Below are 15,579 nucleotides of genomic sequence, written 5' to 3'. Positions count from 1 at the left end.
GTAGCCCTAGCTATGTTTATTTTTACCAATATCATAACCACTGGAGGTTGGACAAAATATGAATACAGAAAAACACCATACAGCTGGTGCTTCGAGCTGATGTTCCCCCTGACCTGACTTACCTCATCACTCACCTGTTCATGAACTCCTCACAGGGGATAACATTAGCCGTTTTGTATTTCTCAGTTTATCAGATATCATTTTACACGCTAGGGCAAAAATCAAAATCAGGATGAAACAAGCCTTATATCTTGATTTTGGTTCATTTACATTTATTATCAATTATTCAGCTCTGCTGCAGAATGACTTAAAGCTCAAGGAGCTGGTGTCTTTGAATGTCTCTAAATCTAAAATGAGGGACATGGAAGCTGTTCCTATAGGATGCCACTGTTTTAGCTCTGTTGTTTGAACAGCTGAGTCCTGGAACTTGATTTTAATCCATTATCTTTGTCTCTTTTTGTGATTCTGGTCTGTAACTTTGTGTTTTTGCTTCTGCCTGTCTTGGCCAGGTCTCTCTTGAGAAAGAGGTTTTTAACCTCAATGGGACCAGCCTGGTTAAGGTCAAATAAAATAAAAACTCAATTTATTCTGTAGTTTTGAAACAAGTCACTGAAATGAATATGCACAGGTGAAGAGTTAAGGGTCATTAATTGAAGCAGTGGAATTGAAAACACACATAATCTAGAGTGGAAATGTTTTATTGAACAAGAAAAAAATCAAATGTAGAGAGAGAATAACAGAATAACAGGAAAAACAATTGTTATGGCAATTTACATCAGTTTAGAGCTCTAACTGTCAATTGAAATACTTGTTTGATTAATCACCCAACCTAAGTACAGACCGCCTCAAGGATACTGTTTCTGAAGAGGGAAAATATTAGGGCTGGGAAGATTTGCTATTCTCCCAATTCGATTCTGTTACGATTTTTTGGGTGCCGATTCGATTTGAATTGTACTTCTTCGATATTTACAATTTTGTGGTTTTTAGTTTGCTTTTTTAACACCAGACCATGTGAAAAACTTAAATGATGATGATTATGTTGACAGACTACATCAGGAGCCATATTTTCCCGTAGAATTCACATCACGTGAGTCAGAGAGAAACATTTCACCCTCCGCTGGAGAAAAGTGGTAACTCTTTTTCCAATCCAGTTTATAAACAAAGACTGAAATGAGGAATCTGAATTTAGAAAAAAAAAAAAGTTTTTAAGACAAAGTATCCTGATTTTGGTATTGCTAAACCAAAAATCCTGATATATCGATTTTTTATTTTTTTCTTCCACCCCTTGAAAAACATTCAGTGTCCTCCCTGCTGTCAATATCAGCAGCAGGTCAATATGAACAAACTGTTCATAAATCAAGTGAGGAGATCCCTGCAAAACTGGCAGAAGAGATCAACAGTGAGCCCAAAAGAGAGAAGTTTATTGGCTGTGTGGGAGCAAATACACACACACACACACACACACACACACACACACACACACACACACACACACACACACACACACACACACACACACACACACACACACACAGAGCAGGATTGTGCAGCAGTGCCCCTCTGCTCAGCAGAGCGGCTGCATAAGGAGGTCAGTGTGTTGAACACACCGCACCCCCTGTTCTGTCAGTGCTCCTCTTGGCTTCTGTGGTTTGTCACACATCCTCTGTGAGCAGCACACTCACACACACACACACACACACACACACACACACACACACTGAAGAAATGATTCCTGGGACTCAGAGGATTCTGTTTCATAGTGTGGGCAGATTTACACCAAACGTTGAAACTCTCTTTCTGCTTTAAGACGTGAAGTGAGGTCACAGTGCAAGTAAAAGACTAAGTATTCTGAGGTGTGTCTAAGTTTCTTTTAACATTTTGTTATAGTGGCAGTGTTTTTAACAGGGACAGGATAGTTATAACATCACAATATCACAATTCAAAATTTTATTCTACTTTTATTATCATTATTTTTCTTTTATGTTCACGTTTTTTTTTTGCTCTGTTATAATGTTTTGTCTTTTCTGCATTTTAGGCGTATGTTGGTTGGGGTTGTGTATGGGAGTAGGGTGAGCAAGATGTCTGTATTTGTTGTATGTTATGTTGTTGTATGTCTATATGTGAATGTGTTGTAATGTAACTTAAGTTTTCTGTTTATGTTTGTTTTGGGACCCCCTTGAAAATGAGATGCTGCATCTCAAGGGGCTATCCCTTAATAAATTCAAATTCAAATTCAATGCAACAGTCCTCTTGGACTACAGATGCTGCAGATGTGGGACTGATAATTGATAATTGACCCCTGTCAACAAAACTGTCAGTGTGTGATGGGCTGTGATTATCAACCCAACACTGAGCTTTGTTTCTGCTCTTCTGTAAGTCATTGTAAAATCACATTCCAACTTTAAAGCTCCTGTAAGAAGTTTTTAACCAAATCAGAATGAAAATGAAAGTGACTTCCTTTTTTTGTATAAATTATTTTATTAACATTATGTCATCACGTCTTTATCTCAATCAGATATTTCATAACTTTTAACTTTTTCCCCCTACACACACAGCAAACACACTCACCTTCCTTCACCCTCCCACCCAATCATCACCACTCCCCAAACCCCTGCACAGGACAAGAGTGAGGAGTGACATGCAGGAAAGGTGCCACAGGTTAGACTCAAAGCCAGGCTGCCTGCTCAAAGGCCTGTCCCCATAAAAGCCTTTTTAAAAACTTTTTGTTGCAAATACTTCCTTCACTGTTAAACCAGAGCAGGTGTGATTTGTTTGTCTTAAAACACCACACATTTCACAGGGGCCCTAAAATCAACAGGAACACAAACAGAAAGTTACTCACATTAGCTTTAAGCAGAACCTCTTGCCACTATATTTTGACGATGGAGGAAGCAGGATTAGTTTCATGTTCAAAGAAGACACTACTCAAGCATGGATACCGCAAAAATTAGAAAGAGATACCTCTGCGTCCACAGGGGGCGCCACAACCACAGTAAGCCAGATCCTCTCCAGAATGTTAGTTTATAAACTTATCTCTGTATATTTGATGTTGGATCTTTTCAAATTATACAAGCGGTCATAAAACTGACGCACCCAAAGAATACAAAATTGAGAAGCCCATGGAGTAAATATGCAGAAGGAAAAAAAGTAAGCAGAAGTGTTTCAGTAGTCATTGATAGAAGAACAAGGTGGCAAATATCCTCATGCGTCCCATTGAATCAACTGACACAAAATTTACGAGAAAGATCAATGTGATTACAGCCAGGTTCACAAATCAGTTTTGGTCAGATTAGTTCATTTTTTTGTTGGAACAATGCAGGTTATATTTCAGATTCATTGGCTCACTGAAGGCTTAAAGCCCGCCTCGACTCCTCCTCTTCGACTTTGGCTACATCGGCTTCAGTTAGGTAGACCTAACATCTCCAACATGACAACCTCTGATGATATGCTTCAAAACTCTCCTTTAGAAACAGAAGGATTACATCACTAAGACCACGTGTATTATGCAATCTATGGTCCCTTTGGATATATTCAATGAGTTTAATACTACTAATAATAATAATGATGATTATATCAATCTCACGTTTCCTCTGAAGAATGGATCCCTTTTTAATTACTTTACTTTAAATTCAGACAGCTGATATTACCTTTGTCCTTTTACGTGAGTAGATTTTCAAGTGAAGGACTTAAACTTGTAAATCATTACTTTTAGACAGCAGATGGTAAACTTTATCTGAAGGGACAGATCTGAGAACTTCTATGTTTCCATCATTACAAACAACATGACTGTCAGACAGAGATGGCAAAAGTACCTGGATCCCTTACTTGAGTGGAAGTAAAATACCTATGTGAAAAAACAGCTTGAGTAAAAGTAACAAGTTCTGATCAAAATTTCTACTCTGAAATGTACTCAAAAGTACTTTTAAAAGTAAAAAGTATTCCTATTGCACCATTCACTGACTGTAAACACAGGATCATTTATATAAAATCTACTTTAGCAATGTTATTGTTTGGACAAACACTACCTGCTGTGTGTCCTAATGTACTTGATGGACTGTTCTTGAACGCCAAAACTTCCTGGAGTTTTGGTTTGCACAAGATGCAACAAATACACCAGGAGTTGTTTTGGGCACCCACAAACTCAAAAAGCGCTTTTGAATAAGCCTATGGGTGCTGCTCCTGTGACTGTGTGGGACCCTCACCGCTTCATTTCATGCAGCTGCTCAAACGTTAGTGGTGTAACATGTGGGTGGAGTGGCAGACCTGCTCTGACACTGATGTTGCAGTGCCAAAAAACCCCAAAAAATATATAGGCCCAGGCTTTATATATAAAGTAACAAGCCTTTCTGGGAAATGTGTTGAAATGTGATATTGAGTAAAAGTAAAAAGTCATCAGCGAAATAAATACTTGTAAAAGTACCTAAAAAATCTACCTAAGTACAGTAAGGAAGTATTTGCACTTTGTTACTTGCCATCTCTGCTGTCAGATCATACTGTTATTGGGTATTGTAAACATGGATGTTAACTTGACGCCATAGTACTCTTAGAGCAGGGGTGGCCAACCTGTGGCCCATGAACCGCATGTGGCTCTTTGCCTTTTGGTGTGTGGCCCTTAGATCTGCTCATAGAAAGATATAGAGAGAGATTAGTGGTGTACTAATCAATCAAGATAAAATATTGATATATTGATGCCAACGTTGATATCAGTATTGATCAGTACTTGGGTGATGAGATTGAAACTTTAGTTTCAGTTTCTCTTTTCTACATGTGCTCCTCCCAATCGCTCATGTGATCATGGCTGTTAGATAGATAGATAGATAGATAGATAGATAGATAGATAGATAGATAGATAGATAGATAGATAGATAGATAGATAGATAGATAGATAGATAGATCACGGCTCCAAGTACGACTTTGTTCACACAAACACAATAAATCTTGCTTTGAAAATTGGAAATGTACTGATTTCCATTTTATGTCATTTCATTTATGTGTGAGAGTTGGTGTGTTTGTAAGACCACTTGTGTGATGAGGTTCTTTGTAGTACGATGGTCATTTTTGTGGCTCTTGGTCTCTGACTGGTTGGCCGTCCCTGACTTAGAGTCACAGTTAGAGCCAGTGTTTGAAAGTAACAACTTCTTATATTTGATGTAAATTGAAAATCAATAGAGTGACAGCTCCAAGGACATCACTGCTGCTCTGTGTTCTTATCAGTCTCACCTTTTTTCTTTTCACCGAGAATCTTTGCTTAGAAAGCTGGAAAGAAAAGCTGTTTTATTGATGCATCCACTTCATTAACTGTAGGGACAGTTATATTTATTTAAATGAATCTGTAATTTTCTGTTCTTCTACCTGATGGTCTGATTGACTTTGATCTGTCATATTGAGCCATCAGTATCAAGTCAAGTCTGTTTCATCGCTGGCTGATGACTTTGCACAGGAGCTTCAAAGAGCAGAATAAGCTTATATCTGACATTTTACCAATCAGGGATTAAAGAAAAATGCAAGATAATCAGGTTACGATGTTACTGATAAGGGAGTTAACAGTTGCAGTTTTGGTGAAAGTTTCACTGATGACTCCTCACGCTTGGATCAGTAGCATGTGTGTGTACGCTGCTGAAGAGCACACATCCAGACAAAGAACAGAAAAGGTGACAGCTGTTTTTTCCTATGTCCCCCCCCCTCCCTGCGCTCTGATTGCTTGTCTTATTGTTGTGTTTTATGTGCTGCAGCGCTGCAGGAATGCCCTTCACTCAGGACACCGCCTCAGGCCACAGATTTCTCTTTAACTACCTTTTAACGACTAACAAGCATTCCTCTCCAGACTCTCCCCCTGAAGTTTACCTCCTCTGTATACCTGTGTTCCCTCCCACACTTTCACCATTTTATCCTTATTATTTTTGTGATACTCCCTTTAAATTTTATTTTTCATTCTGTTTCTTTCCTCCCTGTGTTTCAGGCATCATCTTCAGACTTAGAAAACATGGTCTCGCCCCTGTCATACCCCTCCAGGCTGAAGTATGTGTCTCTTGGGGTGCTCGTGCTGCAGACCACTTCCTTGGTCCTCACTATGCGCTACTCTCGCACCCTAAAGGAAGAAGGCCCCCGCTACCTGCCCTCATCCGCTGTGATATCTGCCGAGGCACTCAAAGTCCTCATCTGCATCCTCTTGACCCTTAGGGACACCAGTAAGTATCAGGACTAGGTAAAAGGAGAGGTAGGGGTTAAGCCTGAAAACTATGGGGTAAACGTTGATGTGTAAGTGTCAACGCACTCCGTGTCTCTGTAAGGCTACAGTGTGCGGGCGATGAACCAGCTGCTGAGGGAGGAGATTGTGACCAAGTTTGGAGAGACCCTGAAGCTGGCCATTCCTGCTGGGATCTACACACTGCAGAACAATCTGCTCTATGTGGCCTTATCCGAGCTGGATGCAGCCACGTATCAGGTGACTCATGACTGTGCAGGTTCAAGCCCGCTGTGTGTGTGTGTGTGTGTGTGTGTGTGTGTGTGTGTGTGTGTGTGTGTGTGTGTGTGTGTGTGTGTGTGTGTGTGTGTGTGTGTGTGTGTGTGTTTGTGTATTTGTGTGTGTGTGTGTGTGTGTGTGTGTGTGTGTGTGTGTGTGTGTGTGTGTGTGTGTGTGTGTGATCTTAATCTGCCAGCTCTGCAGGGATCTCCTCACTTGTTTGTTGAGCAGTTTGTTAATATTGACCAGCTGCTAATATTGACAGCAGTGAAGAAGAAACAGAATATTACCCACTTCAGAAGCAGCATCCTACAGAAGCATTTAGCTGCAATGCTAGAAAAAAACCCCATCAAGATCAAGTTATAATGTGACATTGAATCATAACCTAATAGCATGATACAGAATTATCTCTTAATTTCATGATTTCTTTATTACCATTGCCAAGGAGGTTATGTTTTTGGGAGTTTGGCTGTGAAAAACATAACTTAAAAACTAATAAATGGATCTTGATGAAATTTTCAGAAAATCTTCAAAATGGGATAAGGAAGAAGTTATTAAATTTTGGAGGTGATGTGGATCACCGTCTGGATCAAGGACTGTTTAAAGGATTCTTTATCATTGTGAGATAGGGCTGTTTTCACCATATGTGTATATAACTCCACCATAAATGGTTGGATTGCTTTGCAAAACAATACAAGACAAGGTCACCATCATTTCTGACGGATGTAAAAGTACGATCCAGATCCTGGCAATATTCTTTGACGCTAAGATCTGGAATATGAAATATGTTCTGGGTCATCATGATTTTCAACACTGTCAGGAAACAAATTATCGTACAAACCTGCAACTAACACCAAATTGTAGCAGACAGTCTGCTGAAAGGGAGTGTAACATTTAAGTAGGAATAAGTCTGATCCTCTGGAGATAGTTTTATTAATCATCAACAATTAATCAAAGAACTTTCTGCAAACATTATTTTAAAAGATTGCTGATTGAATAGACTCATAATCATAAAAGTAAATTGTTGCTATTTGCTTTTCACAGATTACTTATCAGCTGAAAATCCTCACCACAGCACTGTTTTCAGTCTCCATGCTTGGGAAAAGGCTGGGTCTCTACCAGTGGCTCTCACTGCTCCTCCTCATGGCCGGCGTCGCTCTCGTACAGGTGCTTGATAACCTGAACAGTAAACAAACAAAGCTGCTGCATAAATGTGGACTGTTCTCTTGATTTTGATACCACTTATTGATTCACTGATCAGGTGGATTATTTGTAAATGAGTTATATAACTTTAAAGCTTTTCATGTTTGAAGTGCTCTGCCTGTCCCTGTGTTTTAACCTCTACAGTGGCCGACAGACTCTGGAGAAGACACTGAGCAGAAGATTGTGACTGGAAGCTCTCAGTTTATGGGGCTGATGGCTGTGCTGATGGCCTGCGTGTCCAGTGGCTTTGCCGGAGTTTACTTTGAGAAAATCCTCAAAGAGACTAAACAGAGTGTGTGGATCCGAAACATCGAGCTGGGTGAGTTAGAAGCCAGTATTTGTCCGACATGCAGTCTTTAATCCTGTTTTTGCTTTTTATCCTCTGGCAGCAATGGATGTAATGTTCCATGTGACATAAAAATGACCAAATGAACATTATTTTCTTCTTATTTGGGTGTTTTTTGCAGCTAATTTTCCAAAAACAAACAATTTCTGAGATTCATAAATATCAATTTATTTTTTTTATTTTGTTGCAACCTGGCATCTCAAAACTTGGTTTCAGTTTTAGTAAAAATGTCAAGAGATAACTTTTGTTGGGTGCATGGTGTGCTGAAAATGGCTTTCTCCAGTTGACTTGAAGGATTTTCTGACATTTCTAAATCAATTAGTCAAAGTTTTAGTACTTTGGGAGTATCTGTCCAAATGTATAACGTGCCACTCAGGCACAATAGTTTTGACCTTTTCGAAGTGTACACTGTTCATCATCAGTTAACCTGTTATTAGGAGTACTGCCAAGCCTGTTAAACAGGTACATGAAACCAGCGGTATGGCTAATGACCCTTATAATATCACGTTTGAACCCAGTGTTTATAAAGCTGAACCTACAGTATAACAGAAACTTAAAACTCAGATCTGCTGCTTTGGTATATGTGACCTTCGCCTTTTGTGAGTCTCATTCTCTTTGGTGGGCCTTTTAAATTTTTATAAGTTTTATTTTGAATGCAGTGCTAAAGTTTTATGACAGCATGCACCAACAAGAAGAAACATGGCACTTGTATTTCTGTTTTTATCACTGCTAGGTGCAGCTCCTCTTTTTTGAGTCTTTTGATGGAGGAAATATAAAAACACTGTGAAATGGGAACACCCAATGCTGATACATCCCTCTGCCGGCGCAATGAATCGGATTGTTGAAAAAGTTTGTTTAATGACATTTTAATTAGGGATGTTCAATACAACCTTTTTTTCAGGCCAGTACAAGTACTTCCTCTTGAGTTAGGGTTAGGGTTAGGGTTAGGGTCCTCCTGAGCTGCTGAACCGTCCGGGTCTGACTCAGGGTCCAATACAAAAGAACGTATCCTACACTCTGCCATTTTATTAGTGCTATCAATGCCTTACGGTGAAGTTTTGGCAAACAGCAAACTCGCTCAGTCTGCTCCATCCAATATGGCGATTTCGTAAATACTGCCATGCTGCAAAAACCGCCCCCTGGCTCTACCCCCTCCGCCCCTCTGATAGAACTGACCAATCAGAGCACAAAGGGCTGCGACGTTGCGAGGTTACTGGTGGTCATTCTGGAAACGGAGCGTTTCAACAAGATCTTCAGAACAGCCTAAAATGAGGATATTGAGAACGCTATTGTGGGGCAATGAAGGAACTAAATGACTTGTACTGAGGGCAGAAATGCTGTACAGGCATCCTAGTCTGGCATAGTGAAAAGGAGAAACAAGCATGATATGTCCCCTTTAAATCAGCCCAGTGACAGATCATTTTGAACAAACTCAGCACAGTCACTCTGCCATTAAGTCTAAAATAATGCACATGAGTTAACCTTTTTTTTTTTTTTAGTTTTAGTCATTTGTAAGTAAACTGAAGTGCAAAATAAAACAGCTTAACTGTTATTCCTCCCAGGTTCATTAATATTGTCTGAGCAGGGCCTGATGCACATTTTCCGTGGTGTCAGACCGCGGCAGTGTAGCACCAACTACTGGTCAGGAGGACTTAATCGGTATCGACCTGATACGATACCTGGTATCAGAACTTGTCCAGCCCTAATCATAAATGCTGGTTGAGGTTGTAGCTGTGGCGGGTAGAAACCTCTGAACAATGTTTGTTATGGCACAGAAGCTGCTCGCCAAACTCAGATCTCTGATTCAGAGCATTATGCTATACTCACCAGCTTACCACGTTATTAAATATCTCTTTCAAAGATGCTAAGGTTTTTTATGCAGAGAAATAAATGTACTTTTTAAAACAGGAAGCTCTGCGCTTGTGATGAATTAGCATCAGAGCTGCAGTGAGACACAAGTGGCCCCACTCATTTTTTCTTCTACATGTCAATGCAATAATGTTAACCCAATCCGCAGCACATCCTATCACTGTTATTATTACGCTGATGACTCTCAGCTCTTTATCTCTTTGCCCCAATAAATCCCATCAGTCAGATCTAATCAGTCTCTTTACAGTATCACACATGCATCATGGTTGATTTTTACATTGTGATGGTGAATTTTATTTTCAAGTTGTAGTTTTGGAGTCATGACACCTTTGTTTGGAGATTATCTTGAACCAGTAGAAAACAGGGGGATGGCATTTGGGACAAGAGCTCCAGGCTGGAAGCAAACTTGAGCTATGTGGGTGAGGGAGTGAACCAGTACGACAAGCCTGCTTCCATGGTGCTGAATTTTAATTTGAACCATAGATAAATGATACATTTGTCAGTAAATTCAGATTATATGAGCTAACAGTTTAAGAAAAATTAAGTGTTACTATAACAAGCACAGAGCAGGAAACGTAAACAAACATTGTTGTTAAATACAGTTATCATGATTTTATGTGAACACCACCAAGTGTGAGCTTTAAGACCACTTACTGCCTGGCACACATACTGTAAGTATTTTAATTTATGGATTTTTTTTGAAACAGTGTACAATTATTTCCTGACAAAATTACTCTTGTGTGCCTTTTTCAAAATTTATTTTCAGTATCAAAGACTTTTTTTTTACATTGCTGTGCAAAACATCAACAAGTTTTCTGTCCAAGAAAGATCCCACAGAGACAAAAGAGACAAGGAAAGAAAGGCTGCAAGCGTAGCAATGCCATGGTTTCATGGAGGCTAAGTCAAGTACATACTTTTTTATACTGGATGAATCAGGATCTAGCCCAGGGGTCTGCAATCTTCACTTTCATAGGAGCCACTTTGCCTCAGCTCACCTGGACTAAAGTCATTCAGGAGCCACAAAAGTGTTAAAAGTGTAAAATTCTGTACATAGTAAAAATGTATTAAATAACTATCTTAAAGAGAAGTTTTCTGTGTTTATAAAATTGTACATGTGATGTCTTAACTTTTCAGTTTTAATAAATTTGCAAATATACGTATTTTTTTAAGAATGTAAAATTTGTAACATCATAAATTTTATACATTTGCAAAATTTATGAAATTATAATTTGTTGCAAAAATGTTGCAAAATTTAAATATTGAAAAAAAATGCAATTTGGAAAAAATAAAAAATAGAAAATGAACAAAATTTTTAAAAAATAAGATTCCAAAAATTTGCTATATTTTTAAGAAATTGTAAAAATGTAGCAAATTTTTTCCAAAAAAATGGAATTCAAATAATTTGCAAAAATTAAAAAAAAAAATTAAAAACATACAAATTATTTAAAAAAGGTTTTTCTTTTAAATTTGTATATTTGTCAAAAAAAAAAAAAAGGATTTAAAAAATCATTAAAATCTTTTTTTTTAATTGAAAGCTAAGTTGCAAGATGTGATGCATATTTAGTTCACCAAAATGTGATTTTACTTAATGCCAGTGTCTGTGATTGTCAATACCCTCTACAAAATAATAAAAAAAAAATCTTAGTTTTACTAATATTTTTTTAAGCCACAGGGAGCCACTGCAAAAGAGTCAAAGAGCTACATGGGGCACAGGTTAAAGACCCTTGATCTAGGCATTACAAAAAGTTTTCCCATGACACTTGACCTTATTTTACCTTAAGAGTAGGACCAGACTGCCAGAAAAGACACACTTTACTTGGTTAATACGATCGTTTTTTACTCAGGATGTTAGCAAAAAAGAATTGCTCCTTGGTTCCTGCAAAAATGTAAAACTGAAGTAAGTGAATGAAAATGAGGAAGTAGTGTGATGAAATTTAACGTTACATAAGGATATGTCAGGATGCCTATGATTATTAATGTTTGTCAACGAGAGGAATTGGTCACAGTCTGGAGAATAAGTTTCATTGTCATAGTTCCTCTTGTTTAAGCTTTCTCTTCAGATTTCTTGTATTTTGGTCTATCTGTTCAACTTTCACAAACTGCCTTCTTAAGGAGGTTTGTAATTAGGGGAAGATGAGTTGAACAATAAAAGTCTGCGTAATTAGTGTTCTCACTCACAAATTGGAGGTCTGTCTGAAGTGGATTGTCCTTTTATGACTTGGGCAGAGTTGGTCACAGGGTTAAAGGTTAGACTTCACTTTACTCTTACTTTTTCCTTCTCTAAAATCTTCATTCCAGGATAGAAGTGACTGGTTACATTTCCAAAGGAGGCAATTTTGTTATCTACAAATATTCCAAAAACGAATCATTGTGCTTCGCAGTATAAGTTTGATTGAAATGCTGGTGGTGGTTTAGGGAGGAGGAGGAGGAGGAGGAGTTATAGGATGTGGTCACAGTCAAGACTCCTCCAACAATTTTCTCCTTCATGTGTTAAACCAAACAGTTGGGCCTTCAGCTGGAGAGCTGTAACCATATTTTTTGATTACAGAGCCCTCTAGTGGCGGGACAGTGTCATTGAACAATTTTCTATGTGTCCAACAAACTTCACCTGTTTGTTTCCTCTTGTTTCCTCCAGGTTTGTTCAGCTTTGTGTTCGGTGTTATAGGAATGATAGTGTACGACGGCAAAAAAGTGAGAGAGTCAGGAATATTTCAGGGCTACAACACCATCACCTGGATAGTCGTTTTCCTACAGGTGATCCTATAAGTTTTGATCATTTTGATGAAGCAGTATATTTTGTTATACTCCTATAACTTTGGTATGTTTAAAACTGTTTATGTCTGTTTGTTTTTTGTGCAGTGTACTTAAAATAATGCAGTGTTCACTCTCTGTAGGCTGTGGGCGGGCTGGTCATAGCAGTGGTCATTAAATATGCAGACAACATCCTCAAAGGATTCGCCACTTCCATTTCCATCATTTTGTCTGCGGTCTTCTCCTATTTTTTGTTAGATGACTTTAACCCCACAAGGTAAATATAAAAATTCTCATGAACACTCACACAGCTTATAGTTCGCTCTACTAAAGTTTCTTAACAAAAAAATAATAATTTTAACCATGTTAGTCTAAATGTTTTGGGTAGTAAATCGAGACCATGTTGACATTAACTCCTAAAGTTGTGAGCAAGTACTATGGTTCCTGTGTGATTTAGGCCTGTCTTAGTGATTCTGGTGATCAGATGAGAGCCGCTGGAAGATAAACATTAGTGATTGTGAATAAAAAAAAATCTCAACTACACAGTGTTCCAAAATCATCATAGAGTTGACACAGATAAATTTACTGTCCTGTATTTTGGTGGATAAATTCTAAGTCAATGGGGTGTCTTTGAGACTCTGTGATTCATGCCAGTTAGCAAACTGTAGCGTGCATACATTATAGACTGTATAATTAATGTAGTCGCCCTGACGTCACCTGTCTGTTTCTGAAATGGATTTTGATGCGAATCCGCTATAGCAGCCATATTGGAAGTGGTGGGGGCTTCGAGTACAGCTATAGGGCGCCCATCAGTCACGTGACCTGAGCTGTGCCTCTGATTGGGCGAGCTTGCGATCTCAATATCCTCTTAACAGCCGAGTTAGAAAAAATTCATCTGTACAGTGTGTGCCTATAGTGAAATTAGCGACTCAGAGAGACATTTTTTGAACCAGGCTGTAAATAGGTTAATTTCTGCTTTGAAAACAGCTTTTGTTTGGCTTGGTGTGTATGTGTCTCATTTTGTTAGACTGGAGGTTGTTACTTAGCTCACATGCTAACACATGGCAAACAATGTTCCTACTTTAAATTTACAACATAGGCTTTTCATTGTGAGTGATTTAGCTTTCTGATTAGCATTCTGTAGCAATTAGCTACTAGGATATGACTACGTGCAGCCCCACAAAGTAGCTAGCATTGCTTTTAGCAACACTGGATACTTACTGAATAAGCATTTAAATTTTGATTGATTGAACATGTTAATGGTAGTATATCTACAAAGAACTAGTAGTGTTTCTAAGTACAGCTCTACAAAGATGCTAACGCAGCTGTTACATTTCTTTGTTTAATGCTACTTAGCAAATGTTGGTAAGCTACAGAGTCCCAGACATGAAAGATAAATAACTTGTTGGCATGAAATACTAATTTAGTTCCCACAAAATACCACTTGCCCAGGAAATATATAACATGCGCATGAAATACTATATCGTCCTCTCGAAAACAAGTATAACACCTTGAGCACGCCTTCCCTAATGTCTCTAGTTCTTTTAGGGGCATCTTAAGTTACGAGATGGACAGGGATAGCATGATTGAAATTTATTTTAAGCTGGGAATGAGCTACAAACACTATCTGAAAAAAGACAAAAGAGTAAGCCTGTAGTCCTGTAGCGTGAGTCAGGCAGGAAATCACATAGGCTACTGAAGCTGGTGGAAAGGGTGTGCTCGATTTGCTTACCCACCTGTCCAGGAATGATAATGATATTTTTAATTAGTATTTCCCATGTAATGTTTCGGGCTCAGTAATTGCTTAACTTAAGCCTGGTGAAAATATACTTAAAACGTTACTCATAAACATAATAACCCATGTCATTGTAAATAATTTAGCAAGAGCTGTCAAAGTAAAAAGGTACAAAAAACCCTGCTGAGTTACAAACGTTGCATAGCAGTTAGCTGTCTCTGTTCTGTGCAAGTATTCATATTCGTCAACCTTTCAAGATATAACAAGATGTTCAGCTTAGCAAACATTTAACTGAGCACAGAACAGTTCATACTACCAGACGTTATCATTAAAGGAGCCACTGTGTCATAGTTCCGCCTCACAAAGTTTCAAGCATGACAGTCCTAGTTTGATATATTCTAATGATTTTTCCCCTCTCTATTTCCTCTCCCCCTCTCCCTCAGTGTATTTTTCCCAGGTGCTGTGCTGGTCATTACTGCCACATTTCTTTATAGCTATGAGCCCAAACCTGCTCACAGCAGCACCATCAAAGTGTGAAACAGATACTCCTCTGAACTGTGCTGTCTGACAGGGGTGATGATGGACAAACACGAAAGAAGAACTCCAGGAACTGTGGCAGTGAGTTTGGCTCACAGACGTTACTGAAGCTGAAAAGGTGCTGTCAAATTTCAGCTGGACACTGTTAAGCCTGAGCAAACCCTATCCCTGGAAATACAGGACGAAAACATAGGTCAAACTATCAGAGTTACATTGAAGCTGACTTGATATGGCTGCAGTTATATAAATTTGGCTATAACACTGCCAATACTATCATTTTTATTGGCTTCTAAATTCTCATAGTTGTTTGGCCTTAATAGTGACTGACTCCAGGTGTCATTTCAAGGGACCAGAACATCAGAATGGAAGCACACATTTCAGGTTCTTTGTCATTAAGTTTGGTATGTTTTGGGATGTGGGAAAAGAAGTTTATTTTCAAACAGAAGGGTATTAGAAATGCTGATCTCAGTTCCTCAAAGAGAGGAAAAGTCCTTTGTAGGGCTTCCATCTAGTGGTGGAATGAGAAGCACACTTGCTGCAGAGAGGAGGGGTTTCCTCTCTTCAAAGATTCTGGATGTCTTTTTATATGAGATAAGATAAGATAAGATGGAAAATAACTGCTTCGACCTTGTTGCTCCACTCTGGGTAGTAATGTGAAAGCGCTCATTCAACTGT

General features: G+C 38.6%; 1 protein-coding gene across 1 annotated transcript; it reads left to right on the top strand.

The window, feature by feature from the left end:
- The first annotated feature begins 6,038 nt into the window (after positions 1–6,038).
- slc35a3b (solute carrier family 35 member A3b) lies at positions 6,039–14,954 on the top strand. The gene is made up of 7 exons (XM_074688128.1): positions 6,039–6,188; positions 6,291–6,445; positions 7,508–7,630; positions 7,811–7,985; positions 12,517–12,635; positions 12,776–12,909; positions 14,811–14,954. The coding sequence occupies exons 1-7, from the start codon at positions 6,071–6,073 to the stop codon at positions 14,902–14,904; spliced, it is 918 nt and encodes a 305-aa protein (XP_074544229.1). The 5' UTR covers positions 6,039–6,070; the 3' UTR covers positions 14,905–14,954.
- Positions 14,955–15,579: the final 625 nt, after the last annotated feature.

The sequence above is a fragment of the Halichoeres trimaculatus genome, unplaced genomic scaffold, assembly GCF_033239565.1.
Source record: "Halichoeres trimaculatus isolate MK-OKI-2021-1 unplaced genomic scaffold, fHalTri1.1 fHalTri1_scaffold_15, whole genome shotgun sequence".
Classification (NCBI taxonomy): domain Eukaryota; kingdom Metazoa; phylum Chordata; class Actinopteri; order Labriformes; family Labridae; genus Halichoeres; species Halichoeres trimaculatus.
The sequence above is the reverse complement of the archived record's forward strand: the minus strand, read 5'-3'. Positions and strand labels throughout refer to the sequence as shown.